Below are 14,545 nucleotides of genomic sequence, written 5' to 3' on the forward strand. Positions count from 1 at the left end.
AGCATGGTACTTGTACAAGTTCAGTAAATATTAACGAAACCTCTCTAGGCATTCCACTTTGGAATTCTTGTAGAAACAAGTCAATTTTGGAAAATCTTCTAGTGTTTGTAAATTTAATAAATGAAATGCACTTGCCATTACTAATCATAAGTTAAAAAAAAAAAGCTAAGATTAAGGTTAGAAGTGGTGACTGTCCGGTATGTGCTTACATGTATAAAGTGGAATTCAAAGGGAGCTAAAAGATACACAAGAAATAATATGGGAGAGTATATGAAGAATAAGGTTAGACTTGACAATGAAAAAAAAAAAAAGATCACTTTTTGGATAAGTTGCAGTTGTAAATTAAACCTTTATGAGGACATTTTGGGGAATGGGGTAAAGTGATATTAAAAAAACACCAAAAACTCTCCCAATATAATAAAGCATAATTCAAATAGGTTTATGGGGAAATTTTAAGTTTTTAAATAATTTGTTGACCTCTTGATTAACTGGGATTTTTACCATTTCATATACTCTGCTATATAACTAAATAATTACATGTTACAATGTTTTGTTAACGTGTAAGGAAAAAGTAATTGGATTCTTTGAGTATGAACAACCAAGAAATGAAAAGATCACATTCTTAAGATGTTTATACTTGATGTTCTTATAGAAATAACTTCAGTTATTATGCCAATATTTACCTGAAAATGGCAGCCTTCAACAGTAAATAACTGAAATAACCACAGTATTATTATGAGTTATAGTGAAACAAATAAGATTTTTCCTTTTTGACTAATTAAGTCTAGAAGAGTGAAAAACCACAACTATGAAGGAAAAAAGGCAAATGTAAATGAAGGACACATATCAAAGCCCCAGAGCTAAAAATGAATTATTAGAAAGATGCTTCAAAAAATCAATTACCATCACATGGAAAAACTATTATGAAAGCAGCTCAAAAAATAAATGGAACACTTATCTTTAAAACACAGAAATACTTGAGATAGTTTACAATGCTCAGTTAATTACTATATATATATATTCCCCCCTCAGGTATTTATTAATACTGTATAAGTCAATAGGATTTGTTGACTTACTGTTAGAAAAATTTTTTCTCATATGTGAAAAATTACAACCAATTCTTCAACCTTTAGAAAGATGGTTTCCCCACATTTAGAATGTTTTTTTAAATGAAGTAATACATGGTCAGGGCATCAATATTTTTTAGAACAGGTGACTGAAAACCAACTTCTCTTTATAGGCCAGCTCCAAAATGTTAAGTGATAAAATACACTTTTAGCACTCAGGCCAGCCAGCCTAAACACCTTTTTGGGAGTCAGCAATCTGTGGTCCACAGGCTGAATGTGGCTTGTGGCCTATTTGTATACAGCCCTGAGTTGAGAATGGTTTTTACATTTTTTAAGGGGTTGTAAACAAAACCAAACCAGAGAATATGTAACAAAAAACCACAGATGGTCTACAGAGCCTAAAATATTTATGATCTGGCCGTTTATAGAAAAGTCTTGCAGACCTTTCATTTATATCAGTGTTGTACAGAATTCAGGCAGTGCAATTACAAATCCAAGATAAGGTTCATTTATTCCCATCATGAATATAAGTAACTTTCTGAAAAGGTATCTTCTGATGTCATCTGTCGATTTCTTTTCAATTTTTTCTTCATTTTCAACATTAAAGTTCGTCCTACAATAATAATGTAAAAGTGATTGAATTCCTCTCAACATCTAATGTTAAAAGGTAAAAATAATTGACCTAAGTTTTACTTTTTCAAAAATAATTACTTAATATTCTTATTTTATAGATCACGTGGAAGTATACCTTGTCTAACAGTGGGAAAAGGGTATCTCACAATTCTCACTTGCCCATGGCATGTAATACAATTATTGTAACTTACCACACTTTCAAAGTCATCCTTTGGCATGCTCTTTAACTTAATTTCAGTTATTCTACTTTTGACTAATAATGTTTGATTTCAAATGTCTAACTTGAGCTAAAAGTCAGAATTCTAAAGATAAAACATTGTGAGAAAACTAACAGCCAAAATGTCAGAAAAAATTTTTGTTCATGAAAATGGAAAAAAATACTTTCATTTCTATCTTTTAGATAGAAAAGATAGAAAGAAATTTTAGATAAAATAGAATTCTTGAAATAGGCTGTAAAGCTTCATATGTGAGGGTCCATCATTCTGATATGGCTTTATAAAGGCAGATTCTCTAGCCTTCTAGCAGCTGTGTTATTCTTTTGTCCTTTCACGTTATGGGGGGAAGAATCCAAGAAACCTAATATGTGAATGTATTAAATTCTACTCAGAAAGCATTCTAGCATTTGTAAACTTGCTGGTCTGTTTCTAAGTGTGTTTTACAATGATACTGATTTTAAAAAAGGAAAACATGAATAGCCCTCTTTAGAAGAGCAAGAAAGAGGCTGACAGATTAGTAATTCAAGGGGGTGGGGCAGGTCAAGATGAATATGGATTCTAATATATCCTGACTATACCAAGAACAAAACAAAACTTGCTCTCCAAAAGGTGTTTTAAGGCTCAAATCAATGCTTTTACATTTGAACAAAATTTATGACCATAGTTACTGTTTTTCTGTTAAATGGTTTTACTTGTCCAAATTTCTAAGCATTTCAGAAGCTACATTCTGATTGTCATAGTTTCCGAAGAAAAAGTTTCTAACCTTACTATTTTTTGAAGCTTCATTTTACTGTTTGATACACACAATGTACAGTAAGAACACATTTAAATAATGTTGTCAAAGTCAGTTCTAGATTCAGTCCTTACCTTATCTCTTTTTTCATGATTTTGGAGCTTTTCCAATTTTTCATATATTAAGGTAGCAATCTCTTTTGCATCTCTGGAATCTATTTGCTCTCCCCAAGTATTTCTCTAAAATTGAAAATACTCTTCTTATAACCTTTTAAGTATCTAATCAAAACATGACATTTCCACCTAAGAAACTTGATTAAATGTTTAAAACTTAAACTTCTTCAAGGAAATGCTGCTGGCAAAAGCAATCAACCAATAACTTACCAGAAATAAACACTAACAATACTGTTATGGAAACATGTAAATTAACTAATTGGTTAAAATGCATTGCTAACTCCAAATGCCTCAAAACATCTAAACTGTGTAAGAAAAGATGTCCCCAGAGGACTCAAAACATTCTAAAGTCACTGGTTGGCAGACAAAACTTGTAACCAACTACAACAATGCAAAGCCATGTATTTCCTGGGTCTCCTCCACCTATGGCAGGAAGGTGGCTGAAAAGCAGGGCAAAGGGTCAGGTCAATACATCCAGGTCTGTTTATTTTGGATCTGGAGGTTTCCTTCTTCCTGGTGGAACTTCAAACTGTATGCTAGCATTCTGTTTCTGTGAATAGCTGCTCACCTGGTTGGTACTTCTCACTCTGATCTTTATTCTGCTGCGGCCTTGTCTGCTAGACTTCTGGATTCTACCCCTGCCTTTCCATTCGGACATATGGTGACATCATGTTTTCAAACAGTTCCCTGCATGGCCTGGTTAATTCTGTGACTGCTCATTAATAAGATTCCTATTTATGTATCTAATCCTCAAGGTGTTCTGAGAACTCGGAAGCCAGAGGAATGAAGATTCAGGCTCTGATATAAAGTTCCTTTATTCTGAGTTCTGCTTACCCCAGACTGTTAAGAGTCCTTCCTCATAAATCAGAATCCTTGATTGAAACATGTAGGTGTCTGACAAGTCTAGAATTCTGAAATTTATCATCTAGTTTCTTTAGCTCTATTTCAAAATGTATTATAACCACAAATAAATTACACAAGATCTTGTTCTTATATACTTTCTCAAAAGGTATGTATCAAAACATTTGAAATTATTTATCTCAATGTTTTACCAGAAAATGTATGCATAACAAATACTTGTCTATCACAGCTTTATTGTCAAAAATGTCTTAGTCTTTTACTTGGGAAGATAGCACAGGTCATGAATCCTTTTGGTTAGCAGTTATACTGGCTGAAGGGTATACACTTTTGTATCAATGACCATAGAGACCCAGGTCTAATAGGTTAAACTGTCTTTAAAAAGAAGGTTAAAAAAACCACAGTATCAGTGGCCCAAAAAAGGAAATTAAGAATGAATCACAAAATCTAACTTTAATAGTCTAAACCATTAATGCATATTCCTCAAGATAAATTTTCAGGTACTAAGGCTATTTCAGTTAGGACATCATTCTCTTTTTTTCTTTTTCTTTCCTGGAAGAACTAATCATAAAGGTAATATATGCTAATTCTATGAAAATAGGAAACACAAAACTTCACAGAAAACAATTACCTTGAATTCTACCACCCACACAAAACCATTATTAGTGTTTTGGTATGTCTATTTAGTAGTTCCCTATTCATGAGTACAGAAACTTTAAGGCACTGGAGACCATCATCTCAATGGTGAGGCAGAAAAAAATTTTAAAATCACTTCGTGTGTATGTGAAAAGCAGCTGTTTCAGTGGCATGCAACACAGTGGGAAACGACAAAAGGAAAGAAACAAGAAAAAAAGTGTTACCTGCTAAAGAAAAGAGACACAGAGGAAGCGTGTACATACCTTTGCCCTTTCATAAGGATACAATCTCACAGTCGGATAGGCTCTGATACCAGCTTTCTGGCAGGTTTGAGCATAAGCCTGACAGTCTACTTTTCCAGCTTTCACTTTTCCTTTAATCGTCTGAAAAAAGAATAATATGCCATGGAAGGCTGACTATCTCAACATTCTCCCTCCCCGTCAGAGCTCTTAATCACTCGTGAGTATATACTGTTGTTTAGCATATATACATATGATTAAAGAATCCCTTCCTTAATGGCACTGATTCCTCTAACTGCCACCGTGCTTTTTTTTTTAAAATTTATTCCTTGATCACTTCCCCATCATTTACTTATTATCAACACATTTTAGCTAGCTTCTGTTCTCACTGCTCCCTCTGCTGAAACTGCTGTCAGTTCACCAATGACTTCTACTTGACCAAACTCAATGAACACTGTCAGTCTTCTTAGTGAGTGTCTGACACGACTGACCACTCCTTTCTCTCCTCTTTTCTTTCCTGGCACTTATCACTAGTCTCTTGGCTACCCGATTCCTCTGGTTACTGTTCTCCATTTCCAGCAAGGAGCACTCCTCCTACACCTGCCCCTTGAAATGTCCAACCACAGTTCTGTATTTCATCAGCAATTTTTTCCACTGTGAACAATCTCCCAGGGGGATCTATATGTCTATATGCTGCTGAACCCCAACGTTCCCTTGACTGCAGTCAACTATGTATTGGCCTGTCTCATCTAAAGCACCTTAAAGATACCATTTCTAAAATGACTCCTTTCCCCCTTAACCTACTATCCCTTCTGTCCTACTATTCACTTAATTCAGGCCAGAAACTAGGGCCATGCTAGACTCCTTTTTCTCCTACACTTATCACAAATAAACACTAACTAAATCCTAGTCATTCTTATCTCTCACATTTGTTCCATTCTTTGTATGACCACTGCCATAATCCTGGTTCAGGTTATCACCTCTCACTTCAAGACAATTAAAATATCCCGGCTACCTCTAATTTTGCCTCCAAGGCTGGGGTACTAAAGGCAGACTAACTTGTGCTAGGGCACCAGCAAGGCTGCGTGCAGAAGCATGCGTGCGTGCGTACACACACACTCAGTGAAGGTCAGAGAAATCTAGCTGGCTTGTACTCTCAGGTACAGAAGGACACTATACTGTTTTTGGTGCTCTGATCTTTCTCTCGTCTTGACGGCCCAGGTTCAGTCCGTTCAATGTGATCCTTCTACAACATAAAATGGATCCTGACATATCCAACAGTTCTCCTCCCGTGCTTCTATAGAATACATTCTGAACAGTATGAGAGCAGTGAGGAAAAGTGTACAGTGTGAAGAGTGCAGGCAAGCTGACCAAACCATTTTCTCTTTGCCTAAGAGCCTCAGTTCTGGCCACGCCCCTTTTGTCTTTATCCTCTGGTGACACTGGACCAACAGAAGAAAAGCCTGAACTTGCTCCACTGTCTGTCCTGCATCTCTGCAAATTCTGTCTTCTCTTTAGAGTACCCTTGAGTCAACCCTTCCAAGTGCCACAGTCCTAGCCATATTGCAATTCTCATCTCAAATACTACCTTTTCTGTGGAGCCTTCTGTCTCCTGGCATGACTCTGATCTGCTCCCCATACTCTTGTTTTGCTCTAATTTCACTATAGTAAAGATCCTACTGATTTACATACATTTGCATTTTACCTTCCCACTAGATTAAAATCTCATTTAAAAAACATGCAATGTTCATTTTTCCATTTTTTCAGCCCTAATGTTTCACATAATGTTTTTTACTTGGTGCTCAGGATTTGCTGAATGACCGTTTAAATAATTTTCTGCTATATTCAAGATACATCTGCATTACAAAATAGCTGAATTAAGTTTTTCAGGACTTAAGGGAATAAAACATTTTTGTTAGGATTATCGGAGAAAAAGAAGCATAAGAGGAAAAAAAGATATGATAAGTAGGAAAAAAAAAATGAAGAAGCTTTTATTTCAAAAACCAGTCAATAACTAAAACAATCTCTTATGATTCCATAGGATTTTTGAAATCTCTTTGGATGCTCAGCTTTTGTATCAGACTGGTGGAACTAGTGCTGGCTTTCTTATTCTAATGAACGTTTTGTAGCCAAAGGCAAAATTCCTTGAGAATTCCAAAATTCCCCTTGGGTTGGGGAAGCTAACCATTTAGGACTTATGACAGAAACACCAAAATAAACTGCATTTACTTTCATTTTGTAAGTGTTTATCGAGTTTAGACACCGGGGATATACAGATAGGTAAGGCATATACTGCTTTCAAGAAGCTCACACTTTATGGAGGAGACAGATATAGTTAACATACAATGTATAAGCATACTGAAGGGGATACTAGGAAGGGGAGAGGATACAGAACTCCCACTGGAGTGGGTTTTGTAGATTAGGAACAAAAAACAATCCAGATGAGTAAAGTAAGGAAAATGCATTTTAGAGAGGGAATAGCATGTCCGTAAAAGCACTTGTTCAGAGAACGTGGAGTACCTTGTTCTGCCTGGAGTATACGGTCAGGGAGAGGGAAAAAGCTAAAGAGGTCAGAAGGGTCAGATTACAGAGCTGTAATCAAGAACGCATGTCAAGAAATGTGGTTAACAGAAAGCTAGAGAAGGCAGTATTTCAGGAAGATCATTAGGGTGGAACTGCAGAAGGAAGACTGGCAATATGAGACTAGTTAAGAGGCGCATATAACAAAGTCTGGATGATGAAGGCATGACCAAAAGGCTAGCAGAGGGACGACAGATTTCAAAGAAGTTTAGGAGACTGAACTACCAGGATCTAGTGACTGCCTTGAGGGCAGCAGGAAGAAAATAAAGAACAAGGGAAGAAGCGAGGTTTCTGGCTAGTTTTGTTAAGCAGATGTTTTCAATCAAGATAGGTAGGTAGTTACAAGCTTGAGTGAAGAACCAATCTACTGCAAAGATTAAAATCACAGAAATAGAACAGAGTTTTTAAATTCAGAGGAAACTCTTAAGGAAAAATTATTATTTACAAATTCTTATTATTAAAGCATGAGTGTGACTACAACTTATTTAACTAGAAAGATAAGACTTACCCTAGCCAAGAGCTCAAACTCTGGAGCAAAGTTCTGGCAAGGTCCACACCAAGGAGCATAGAAATCAATCACCCAATGGTTTTTCCCTTGTAAAACCTTTTCATTGAAAGTCTGAGGTGTTAGATCTATAGATGCTTGAGGTAAAAATCTGTGACAAGGGATCAAAATTATTTATTATACAAGTCAAAGCAAACATCTAGAACAGACTATTGCAAATCTTTATAAGTTAAAAATAGACTTCAAAGAATGACAATATAATAAAGCATAACCTTATCTTGGTAAATTACAGTCTTTCCTAAGTGCTAGAACTTTCCTAAGTAAGTGTTACTTTAAAGTGCTAGAACCTTAACTGAGTAAATTTAGCCACAGACATAAGAGGAAGGTAAAGAGCATTGAATATAATTTATACAATTATGCATAATTTAATTACTCACCCTAGACCCCAGATTCTTAGGGAATAAGCATCTCTATTCCAACCATTGTAACTACTGAAAGAAGAAAAATATGTAAGTTGTAAACAGTTATTTCTATTGTTGGGTATGTTCAGAAAACCATCCTTTTGTAGCAATTTAAAAGTTTAGTTGACTGACTTTATCTGGCACCTCTTTTCTCAGATATACCTTAGCCGCAAATACCAAGCTTACAAGGCTCTCCAAATGTATTTTTCTCTAGTCTCAACGTTTTTGTGTGTGTGCGTGTGCTCAAAACAGACCTAAATGTTTAGATGTCTGCTGGACATCTCCCACAGACCTACAGTAATGGCAAAACTCAAAACCTCCAAGGCTTTGGTTCTGAAACCTGTACCTCGGTTATTAGTCTGTCAAACTCCTATAAAGACACATCAAAAGGGACAGCATAAATGCAGCCTCATGATTTCCTCATGGTTGTAATACCTTTCTTGGAAATCCATGGTTCATTTTTACTTTTTAATAATATTTATTATATTCTGTCTTGTATTTGAGTTTCCTACTTGAAATGTCATATGGTGCTGTCAAAACAGCATGGGTGACACCCATCTGAGCTCAAAGCCCAACCTCAAACCTTCGCAGCTGTGTGACTTGGGAAAGTTATCCCAGGTCTGTGAAACAGTTTACTTCTCTGTAATAGTAGGAAGGGTAATAATTCTTACTTCTCAAGAGTATGCGTGAAGACAAGTGGAAATAATGTGAGCAGAAAGTCTCTAGTACAGTACCTGAATCCAAAGACGGGCTTAATAAATGTCCCTCCCCTCATCTTCTTTACTAGACTGTCAGCCCCACAATCGGTGGGCCCATTCAGTTAGTTCACTCTGCACTTTGTAAATTCCTCATTCCCACACTATTTTAAATAAGGTGTGGGCTCTCCTAAAACACTGGGTAGTTTAACTTTTATTTAGTTAGGATAACTTTAAAATTTTAACTGTATAAAAATAAATGATTATATAAATGCCTTCAAATTTTAGAGAATACTTACTGATATTCATAAGCTTTATTTGATTTTGGGGGAAAAAATCTTATCTCAGGGTATCTCCGAACATTTTCTTGGGCACAAAAGGAATGGTACTGTTGGCAGTCTATACTGCCCACATTGATCAGTCCAATTAATGTCTATAAAAGAAAAAAAAAATATGACTAGATAAAGTAATTAAATTACCTCCATAACAATTTTTTATGTTTACAATAGAGAAGTAGTTACTGTGAGATGGTTATTATATTATTTATCAGTGATTTTTGCCAAATACAAATGGTTAAGGGCTTAAAACATAATAGAACATTTACATTAATGAATTGGAAATCTAATCTTGTAGTCAAAAACTTACTAAAATTATTGTAGACTAAATAATTGATTTCATTCATCTATTACATGGGGAAAATTATGTATATCTAAAATTTGATGTGTCAGAAACCAAGAACTAATGAATTTCTTTGCAACAGTACTTCAAAATTACTTTTTAAAATGGAAATGTGGATTGCAGATAGCATACTGAGTCATGCCCGAATTTGAAAATTTTATTGAAAAGAGTGGAAAATTAGTATGAATTTAAATACTAGAAAGAATGTTAACTCTTAGGTTTATTCATTTTTTACCTTATAAATAAATAAAATAATAATTGCATTTTCCATTCTGGTATTTAAATAATTTGTTTCCAATCTTTCATGATTTATAATGCTCTGTAGGAAATTTAAAAATCTAACTATTTCATTGATCAAGGCCATTTTTTTCTTTATCATCTAATAATACTGTGAAGAAACTGTATTTCTAAGCTCTAAAAATGAAGAAGTAGAAAAAATATTAATAGGAAACAAAGAGGATCTTTGTGTTGATGTTGGCAGAAATTTGGTCAAACCCAGTGACACAGAAAAAAGGGTCATTATTGTATACTATTCAGTTCCAGACAGAAGTAGAGTTGAAATCTAATTGTTATATAAAAAAAAAGATCAAAACTCTTATTAAGTGACAACCTAGAGGTAGGTTCATTCATTGCAGTTTCAAAGTAATTGTTAAATAAACATTCTTAGTAAATATTAAAACTTAAAGTAAATTATTTTACTATACCCGGGCCATTCTTTTCCATTCTGGCATTAAGACTTGACATGGATGACACCATGGAGAATAGAAATCAACCATCCAGACTTCATCATGCTTTCTTTGTTTAACCAGTTCGCTGAAAGTGGTAGGTGTCAAAGAGATCACTGAAGGATTCATAAGATCCTAAAGAGAATACACCGTTCATTGTAACAGATATAAAAAAGACTAGTTCACATATTCTTGGGCAAATTGTTGGCATATGTCACTTGGAAAAGTTTCTGCTTTTGAATAATCAAAGGATACATTAGAATAGTTAAAGAGAATCTATAGTGGATTATCTTAAAAAAGGAAGAAATGATCCTTCATTTACTTTTTAAGTTTGGATTCTGCTCGTCAGTCTTATTAAATCAAGGAACATTTTCTTATTTCTATGTATCACTAAAACCATCTTAGGCAGAGAAAAGTGGCAACATTAATTAAGGCTGTGGGTAGATGAGCCAAGAGTTTCAAGAGCTGCCCAGATGTCTACATAGGCCACATAGTTCTTTTTGGAACCAATAATTGGTTTGGAAAGGACCCTTTAATTATTAATGGAAAGCCTACTATCCTATTTTTCTGACGTTCCCACTTGAGATACTGCACCACCTCAGATCACTTGCTCCAAATGTCGTCTTATTAATAACGAGCTTCACTCTATCATGATTGGCTAATACTAATCATGTTAGCGTCCCTGGGGAGACAAACAACACAAAAAGCTAACATTTTTCAGGAGGAGGAAAAGAAGAGTAGGACAGAGGCTGGGAGGGCAACTGCTTAGAATAAGCTATAATCGTTCATTTTTTGTTAGGAGTTCGCTGTTAACTGTTTTAGTCAATTAAGATTAGTAGTGATTAAAAAAAAAGGGGGGATGCTCTAGTAGAATACTTCTGGGCTAATAACACAGCAGGCTTGGCATAAGCTGTTGAGGCATGCAGAAGCCTTCCACTGGTGGCCGAGGTAAGACTGTCCTTAGCCACATATTTCTTGGAATTATCCAAGAATGGGATTCAATGCTATCTAATCTATATGGGACCAAAAAGAAATAATCTGTGGTAGATTAGGGAAAACAGAGGAGGGGAGAGGGGTGACAAGGCTTTATGTAAAATTTTTAATTTCACGTATTCAATAAATAATTGTGTCCACCAAGTACAAGGCACCATACTAGGTAACAAACAAAACACACATTGGCTAAGAACTCTGAGAATAAGTCTATTAATAAAAGAGTAGAAAATTTAAAAAATAATTTTGTCAGAACATGTTTTTGGCATAAAAATAACAAATCCTATTATTCAGTTCACTGTCCGACTCTTTGAGACCCCATGAATCGCATCACGCCAGGCCCCCCTGTCCATCACCAACTCCTGGAGTTCACCCAAACTCATGTGCATCAGGTCAGTGATGCCATCCAGCCATCTCATCCTCAGTCGTCCCCTTCTCCTCCTGCCCCCAACCCCTCCCAGCATCAGAGTCTTTTCCAATGAGTCAACTCTTCGCATGAGGTGGTCAAAGTATTGGAGTTTCAGCCTTAGCATCAGTCCTTCCAATGACACCCAGGACTGGTCTCCTTTAGGATGGACTGATTGGATCTCCTTGCATTACTAAATACTCATATAAAGTATATACATACATGGAAGGATTTATAACTATATAGGCTGTAAGTTAAAATACCTCTACGAACTCCAAGATCTGTTCAGCAGAGTGATGTCCTTCATATTCATGAATGTTGGACTGGTTGAATACCACTGTTGTTGGATAAGCCTGAATGTTATACTGTTTGGAATGAAAATACAAATTAAACATAAGGTTCTATATATTTTACCTATTTGCTTCAAATTTATAACCAGTTTGCTTTAAGTAACAACAACACGATTTTTAAAGACTCAATGCCTAACTGATGACTGAAAAATTTTAGCCTAGCCAAATTTAACAAAGGAAATAGATTTACTGCTGTATCCTGAGCAGCTGATTCTTATGTATAGTTACTCAATTCGCCATAAAATCCATAGGCACCGAAACACTGAGAAGTGAGCATGGGCATTTGTGAGTGCAGTCCCCTCCTACTCGCCTGAACCAGGGTGGATGGGTGGATGGGGATAAGAGCAGATGGCTCTAGTTTGAGTGTTTTTTTTTTTAAACCAAAATAAACACTCCAATTTGTTCAGAAGTAGAAGAAAATCAAGGACATAAAAATAGCAAGAATAAGGAAAATAATAATCCATGTGTATACAGCCATTTTTAGATTAGAGAATTATGAATCATGTGCTAAAAATGAGGTCACTTTTTATTCTTTGCTCAAAACAGCTTTTATGGTATGTGTGTATATATGTATATATATATAAACCACTATAATTTCCTTCCTCAGAATTAACATGAGCACTAATTCAGGAAGCACTTCTCAAGCTTTTTATTTTTTAGAAGGTTATAAACAGATCCCTATCTCTAAATTTGCTGTAGCTGAACTCTGCATCCTCAATGCTGACAAGCACTCATTAGCAAACTGAACTTCAAAAATAATTTTAGAAAAAGCAATGGAAATATTTACCAAACTTTTGTAAATGAGCACAAATAACCCGTTAGATGGAAAAAACCATTTATCTAACATTTGACAAGTCCTTACTATGTGTTAAGCACCTTTTTAGCACTGAAATGTAGTTTCTCATCTATTCCTCACAACAATTCTATTTGGAAGTTAAAATTACTGAATCAACTTTATAGACGAGGAAACTGAGGTACTGAGAGGCTCAGTGATTTGATGAAGGTTAACCAATCAGTGAGTAAGGAATCCTGGCCTCTATTCCAGGTGAATTTGATACAACAGGTTTAACTATCTACACTCTGCTTAATTATCTACAGACAATTAAAAACTGAGATGAAAAGTAGAAAAACTATAGGAATTCAAATTACTGTTGAACACAATTCTTCATTTTTGCTTAGCAACTTTTCAAAGTCCCATACAAGACATTTAAAACCAAAGGCCTTATTTATTTCATTTTTTAAACTTCTTTTAATGAAATTTCAAACATGATATATAGAGAGATTCATTTAACAAATACATATCTCTACCACTACATTTAAGGATGATTAACTTTTCTGCCGTTCTGGCAGATTTTTGGAGGTTCTCCTTTATGATCCCATTTCCTTCCCTTCCTGATGCTAGGAGTAACCAATATTCTGAAATACGCATGTCTCCAATCCACTGATGTTTTACACTTTTGCTACAGGCATGTGTATTCCTAAACAGTATACTGTAATGTCTGAGCACTTATAAACTTTCTATAATTTTATCACACTCTGTATACTATTCTACAATCTGCTTTTTTCATTACAGTCTTGAGATTTACCAAACATTCTGGTAAAGACATATCTAGTTTTAAATCCTCTATGATTATTCTATTGTGTGACTGGATAATTTATTTATTTATGTACTTGGTACTACCTGTCAGCTAAAATTTTTAAATTTGATGGAGGGAGGGTATATGATCACTGCAATGGTTTGTACTTTCTTGAGGACCAGTAAAGTTGAACGTTTTTTACATTTATCGAATTTCTGCCTTTATAAAAGGTAGAAATTTCTGCCTTTATAATAAACCTCCTCATTCTTTTGTTATTTTAAAAAACTGATCTGTAGTCTTTAAACATTCTGGACAGTAAGGCTTTGTCAGCTGTATGTGCTGCAAATACTTCCTCAGTCTGTTTGTTTCGACTTTATGTCTTTTTCTTTGGCAACAGTTTTAACATTCAATGAAACTAAAAATCAGTCATAACTTTTATCCTCAGTGTGTATGTGCACTGACAGGCATGAGGATCTCTGTGGAATGAAATTATTCTTCACATAGATGCATAAAGATTTCACCCTACATTTACTTATATTATGCTTTTAAAACACAGTACTTTCTTGAAAAACTGAAGTATAGTTGATTTACAACATTGGGTAGGCTTCAGTTCTACAGCAAAATGATTTCGTTTATATATATATATATATATGTATTTCAGGTTATTTTCCGTTATAGGTTATTACCACATATTGAATATAATTCCCTGTGCTGTGCACTGTCTTTATTGCTTATTTTATGTGTAGTAGTGTGTATCTGTTTATCTCATAATTGTAACTTGTCACCTCAGGCTTTGGTAACAATGTTTTCTTTCTTTGTGAGCATGTCTCTATTTTGTATACAGGCTGATTTGTGTAATTTTTAACATTCCACATATAAGTGATATCATTTCATATTTGGCTTTCTCTGTCTGACTGACTTCCCTAAGTATAATATTCTCTGGCCAAGTAATATCCCATTGTGTACACAAACACAACCCCCACATCTTAAGCCAACTGTCTGCTGATAGCCACTTGGGTTGTTT

General features: G+C 35.0%; 1 protein-coding gene across 3 annotated transcripts in view; it reads right to left on the reverse strand.

Annotated features, from left to right (window-relative positions):
• Positions 1-1,099: 1,099 nt before the first annotated feature.
• DNAJC10 (DnaJ heat shock protein family (Hsp40) member C10) overlaps positions 1,100-14,545 on the reverse strand; it is a 48,152-nt gene continuing 34,706 nt past the window's right edge. For all 3 annotated transcript variants that reach the window (XM_052661206.1, XM_052661195.1, XM_052661203.1), the window contains exons 17-24: positions 11,858-11,959; positions 10,178-10,333; positions 9,095-9,228; positions 8,077-8,130; positions 7,643-7,790; positions 4,579-4,698; positions 2,783-2,887; positions 1,100-1,680 (exon numbers count right to left, since the gene is read on the reverse strand). In XM_052661206.1, coding sequence (XP_052517166.1) covers positions 1,669-1,680; positions 2,783-2,887; positions 4,579-4,698; positions 7,643-7,790; positions 8,077-8,130; positions 9,095-9,228; positions 10,178-10,333; positions 11,858-11,959 — 831 coding nt within the window. In that variant the 3' untranslated portion in view covers positions 1,100-1,668. The remainder of the gene's footprint in view (positions 1,681-2,782; positions 2,888-4,578; positions 4,699-7,642; positions 7,791-8,076; positions 8,131-9,094; positions 9,229-10,177; positions 10,334-11,857; positions 11,960-14,545) is intronic.

Source organism: Budorcas taxicolor, chromosome 2 (assembly GCF_023091745.1).
Source record: "Budorcas taxicolor isolate Tak-1 chromosome 2, Takin1.1, whole genome shotgun sequence".
Taxonomy (NCBI): Eukaryota; Metazoa; Chordata; class Mammalia; order Artiodactyla; family Bovidae; genus Budorcas; species Budorcas taxicolor.